General features: G+C 34.4%; 1 protein-coding gene across 1 annotated transcript; it reads right to left on the minus strand.

Annotated features, from left to right (window-relative positions):
• Positions 1-1014: 1014 nt before the first annotated feature.
• Positions 1015-5270, minus strand: LOC116136192 (peroxisome biogenesis protein 2). The gene is made up of 8 exons (XM_031421898.1): positions 5025-5270; positions 4460-4573; positions 4205-4358; positions 3323-3459; positions 3080-3180; positions 2507-2624; positions 1670-1836; positions 1015-1318 (listed from the first exon to the last, which is right to left on the minus strand). The coding sequence occupies exons 1-8, from the start codon at positions 5130-5132 to the stop codon at positions 1192-1194; spliced, it is 1026 nt and encodes a 341-aa protein (XP_031277758.1). The 5' UTR covers positions 5133-5270; the 3' UTR covers positions 1015-1191.
• Between the last annotated feature and the right edge of the window lie 875 nt (positions 5271-6145).

A 6145-nucleotide genomic window follows, 5' to 3' on the forward strand; every position in this document is an offset into this window, starting at 1 on the left:
TGTTTTTATATATATATATATATTAGTAACCAAGGTGTTCGTGCTAACTTACATGTACTTCAACTAATTCTGAGGTTCATTAAACACTCTACAAACCTAATGGACCAAGTAAATCATAAGGTAAGTTATAAATGTGGTATATAACCACTTTTTGTGACTCGAATATAAGAGCTTTAGATAACCTACACTCTTGTCATCCAACCACAAATTGAGTGGTTATAATAGATTTATGTTGGATTGTGATTCAGTTAATCCGTCAATAAAATTATAGTGTAACTGGACCTTGTAAAAGATTAATAAAAGTCATGTGGCTAAAATTTGCTTAGAAATCTTTTATTTAACGTGTAAAATGAAACCTTCAATTAGCAGAAAGGATTCCAATTTTTTGAGGGAGAGAAGACAAGGCTTCATGTGGGAAAGCATTTCCAAATAAAAAATGAAAATTTAGCCATTTTGAATAGATCATGGAGATGAATATTGATTGCTCCTATATATAAGGAGTACTTTTATTCAATAACATATTCATCCTTTTCAATTAAATGCTAAAAATGCAAAGAAAATACTTTAAACGATTTACAAAAACAGTACAAAGACCACTTCTGAAGGCATGGTAAATTATTGCCAAAACAATGACAATTTTCCTTTTGGGGAAGAAAGAACAAACCCCATTTAGTTATAATATAAGACACAAATTTGACACAAGAGATAACATATATGTTACCAAAGTGTTTTCAACCATTGGATTAGAATCATACTACTCAAGACTCACTCAAAATCCGTCCAACCAGCTCAAACATATTCTAACCAGTAACATGACACTTTCTAGCATGTAGCCTCAGTTCATTAGGAAAACACATAACAGTCTGAGACAAAGGGCATATCAACACTAACAATGAGATCAATTCAGAGGTAAAATGAGATATGATCAAGGAAAAGAACAACTACATAATGGGAAGAGGTCGCAATTTGCCTCTAGTGATAAATTAAAAAGAGAAGACAATGAAGCTGTAAATATTTTGTTGTAAACGAGGAAGAAATCACCTCATTAAGAATGATTGATCCCCCATCCAATGGGGAAAAAATGTTTTGAACATGGGTCGTAATTTCTCTTTCGAAGTAGTTTGCCATAATCAGGCTCTTTTTTATACAGTACTCTAAGTTGATATGACTTTTCTTCTTTCTAAATAAGTATCATTGACTTGGAACTTTATGGTCGACTACACCATGCCGCTGCATGGCAATTACTGGCTCGCTGCATCTGGAACACCGGAATGATGCAGCTGCAGCACAACGTGTCCTAAGGCAGTAATAACAGTACCTGCCAGCGAGAAAGAATCACATTTTAAGCATAAACCTATCCTGTTAACCAACCAAACATGAAATTGTATTTCCAAGAGTATGGAGCTGTCCAAAGAACCTCTTTGCATATCATGTGTTAAAACACAAATAACAGCAGTTATTTTGCAGTCTGTGTTGGCTTGCATTTGGAAACATACATTAAGCCAGATATACCAGAAGTAGGGCCTCAGCTGAGGCTTATGATTTTGTAAACAGGCTTTTAGAGCATATGTGGGCTGTATGAAAATTAGCTTTTCCCAGAAGAACACCTTCAATGTTAGTCCAAAAGATTTTGTAAACAGGTTTCTAGAGCATATATTCAGTAATATACCTGTGTTGGCAAGGGAGGGCAAGAAATGGAGTGGTTGGACTTGCTTGGCAAATCGGACAAGTAGTGTCATCTTCTGTGGAGCTTGAAGATTTATCCTTTGAGAATGGGAAGAATATATTTTTAAAGGTTGATGAGTTAAGAAGAGGGAGAAGTAACAACAACATTTCCTGCAGCCAAAAAGAGGACAAAGTGAGTAAAAGTATACGAAGGAATGCAGCCAACAACTATATGAAGGACTGCACGAGGAGCTGTTTCATAGACTTTGGAATTTAAGGTAGCTGGAAAATAAAAAAACCCATCTTCCAGACGTTGTCTTAACAAGCTTATTACTTCTAACTCATGCTTAAAAAAAGAGGAAAAGCTTTGTATATGGATATTCTCTTTCAACCAACAAAACATTAAACTTCTGGGCCTCATACTCCATAAAATTTTGTTTCCAGCTAATAGATTGATTGATGAAGTTCTTTTTAAGACTTTCAATAAGTTCAATGAATAATACTACATATATAAACTTACTGATACAAACTAAAGTGGTAATCAAGCTGCAGAGCCACATATCTATATTGATTTGTCTAATTTAATTTTAATTTTCACTCTTCCAATGACATCCTGCCATTATCAATTTGTATGAGTTTGTTTGTATAAAGATCCGTATCATTACTCCCAGTTAAATAAAGATAATCCACAATATAAGTTTCACCCTGTTAGTATTTTTGGACATCAGCCAAAAAATAATCCTCCATGTTTATCACAGAGCACATAAATTTTAAATGAAACAAGTACAAGTTCACAGCATTAGAACGGCTAATTTTGTGAAAACAGAGGAAAAACAATTACCGAAAATTCATTCCACACTAACTGGCGATTCATGTACTCAAAGCTAACAGCTCGATTCATGTTAGGAGTCCCATAGACAAGCCTTGCTCTCAAAGCTCTTTCAATGAGGTTCCTATACCTGCATCAGAACAAGACAGTATTCATTATTTAATCATTCTAGAATTCGAAAGCCCCATCTTAATAGCCGAAACACTAGAGAATAGTATAAGTGATAAAAATATTATTTCTTGTATCAGTCTACAGAAACTAAAGATGAAGTTTCTAGAGCTTGAGAAATTTGATGCTAGTTCAAAATCCACTGGCATAGTCGTCTCCAGATTGTGTTAACTGGATAAATTATATGCTACATAATTAGCTGTCCTAATAATTTTATCCTGACTTCACATAATGATGCCATCCATTCTTAAATTACAAATAACATCTAAGTCTGAACATATTTGGCTATATAGCAATTTTTTCCCACTATTCTCTTGTTCCTACAGTACTTATTTTCTCTAAGGAAACCTATACATTGAATATCTTCATGCCTTTTCTCCTGTTTATTTTGATAGAAAATATTATCTCAGAACATACCTTCCTGTATAAAGAAATATCAGTAGGTTTGCAAATGAGGCAGCCTTGTAAATTCCTTCAATACGTTGTATTAAAATCCATGCTCGTCGAGCCAATGGCCTCTGAATAACAGACAAAGAAAATTAGTTCCCACTTAAATCCAGCAACAGCACTATCCATACAAGCATATGCATGCAAGCACACCTAGAAACAAAATTCTTCCAGGAATGAGAATGGTAGTCACAGGACAGGTTGAAGAGGTACCTGCTCAGAGTCACCCCATCTACGAAAAGCAGAAAATGACTGTAGGCGGGACCATATATACTGGCCACCAACAGTAGCGACGCAATACCAAAACTTTTGAGCAACTGTAAGACCAGGTCCCTCCAAACCTGTTCTAACTGCAGGAAAATAACACGAAAAGTAGGAAAACAAGTTAAGTTTAAGTCGGTAAAAGGTGAAGCTGAGATAAGGAATGCCTGAATGAAAGGTTATCATGGAAATATATATGTGCTCTGCACTTTTGGAATTTGAAAACAAATGAACTCCTATTCACCATGTCAAGCACTCCTTAAGCCTTTTACAATTTTGACCTCAGAACAACTACATATCTTGATTTGGAAAAGGAAAAAGGAAAAGTTCCATAAAATGAAGCACACAAAAGAATTACGATTCAACTGAGCTTTGAAATTTTCAAATGGTCCCCAAGGATTGAAATCACTGTCAAGAATATCATTTCAACAACCTTACAATACATAGTAAAAAATTTGCAGAACAACATAACTTAACATTCATGCCCACTATTACATTTGTTCGTGGAAGTTATCAAAGTGTTGGAGATACACCTTTGTGCATGTACTTTCATCTACCAGAAACAGGATCCATTATACAAAATCATAGCCAGAAACTTTTGTTACTGTGCAATTCGAATGACGGTGTAGATCATTAAAAATGAATAATGAAACTTGCACCTTCAATCAGTCCTAAAGTGCATTTGTAACAAAGAAGGGTTTTAGAAACCTGTACTTCTCAATCCTTATGGATTATAAACAATATAGAGTAGATGAAAACTACTAATTAAAACTACTAGAAGAAACAAATTGTCAATCACATAAGTAGCAGCACAAGCGAGAAGTCAGACCTTACCTTTTGCTCTTGCCTCCATTGCACGTTCATCTCTATATCTCAAATTCATAAGAGCATTCCCCGGAGTTGGCTTATCTACCCAAATTGAGAACCGCCAGATGAGAAACTCAAGGAACGCATCAAGTTCCGGTTCATAGTGAAATAACATTCCTGGCTAATCCCAATAAAAGAATGAAACAAGAATAAAAACATTGACCAAAAGAACTCCAAGTCAATGGCTACGCTATTAATGCCTTCAATAATACAATACGGTACCTTCATCAAAGAGAAGACCTTAACCAACTGTTCTTTTAACATAGCCGACATTTCAATGTCCAATCTTGCAGCATCAAACTGATTAACTCTCGATATTGAAATAGGTATCGATGACTGTACAAAAGACATACATATTAAACAACCAAAACAACAACATAGTTAAAAGGTTACAAATACCCAGAAAAAGAAAAAAAAAAAAAGTCAACTAATTCAAACCATGACAACAAGAACATAACTTTGCATAAAATTAGCATACCCAATATAAATATAAGCTCAAAAATTTCAAAATTTGTACAAACACATCCTTGAACTAATTCAATCAGCTTACCTTGAATATTCAACAATCATAAGCGTTTTAATTCAGCTAATTTAAACTAATTAGTCCATACCCTTTACCAAAAACACAAATTCCCAGAAAAATTATCTAATAGGTTCTCACTCGAAGTCGGCAGACTTCAAAAAGACGAGCAAAAACAAAGCCCTAAAACATGATTTACAGTAAGGAATCATAAGTAAACTTGAACAATAAGATATAAAACCTAAAGGGCAAGTTCAATTTGCGAACCTGATGAGCTAAAGCAAGAGATTTCCAGTGAGGAAGCAGTTTTTTATATGTATCAATCCATGCATCCTCTGGAGGAGGTGTTGCTATGTTGGTGCTGCTACTACTCATTTGTGAAACGCGGATTGTTTACTGTACAATTTGATAGCGTTTCTTTGCAAAGTTTAAAACTTTCAGTTGATTTTATTACGAAGAGAGTGACAGGGAGAGATTTGAGTGATGACTTGCTCGGTTTTGTTCACAAACAGTTCCAAGAGGACCAAGACTATTGCAAATCTTTACTGGGGAGATCTTTTAAGAGGTTTAAAAGTAATTTTTTGTTCATACAGGGGCATTTTGATCTTTGTACTTTCCCGAGGATGACTTCAGCTTCTGATGCTGATTCTCGAGATTCTCAAATCTTACAACCCATATCTGCTACAAAGAATTAAAAAACTATTTCATTTTATAATTTGGTTCTTTTCCTTTTGTGAAATTCCATTATGCATTTGGTGAAATAACAAAACCACCCACAGTACGTATGAGAAATTATACTACAGCCCTGTTCTTGTGAGAAAAAGAGAAAATCGAACCGTCAATTAACTTTAACGAAAACACTAATCAAAATGGGGATCAAAGTTTCATTTTCACTTTTTATTTATTTTTTTTTTTTTTTGCCCTTTTTGGTGGCCAGAAGTGTTCAAATCAACTTGCGTACACCTCAACTATTTCCTAAGGGTTCGAAAGTTAACAATCGGATAAACCCTCAAATGACCACCTCTATTAGCAATTGAGGAGAATCGAATTTAAGACCTCTTGAGTAATATACCCAAGAGTCTCTATTGCCTCATCCGACCATCTAGGGGCGGTTTTCATTTTCACTTGCTAATGTTATTATATCGAGTAATTTTGTTATATACATGGCTTCGTTTGTTACGCTATTGGGAATGCTATTATTAGTATTCCCAATAAAGTTAAACAGCAAAATGTTATTATTCTTAAAATATTATTCTATATTTTTTAATTTTTTTTAAACTCTCTAAATTTATTAATTTAACTAAACACCCCAAATTTTTTTTTTAGAAATTGCAAAAACACTCTGGCCACCCTCCGACGATGGTAGCCGGCTGTCCGTATTTAATAGA

This window comes from Pistacia vera, unplaced genomic scaffold (genome assembly GCF_008641045.1).
Source record: "Pistacia vera cultivar Batoury unplaced genomic scaffold, PisVer_v2 Contig31, whole genome shotgun sequence".
In the NCBI taxonomy this organism is placed as follows: domain Eukaryota; kingdom Viridiplantae; phylum Streptophyta; class Magnoliopsida; order Sapindales; family Anacardiaceae; genus Pistacia; species Pistacia vera.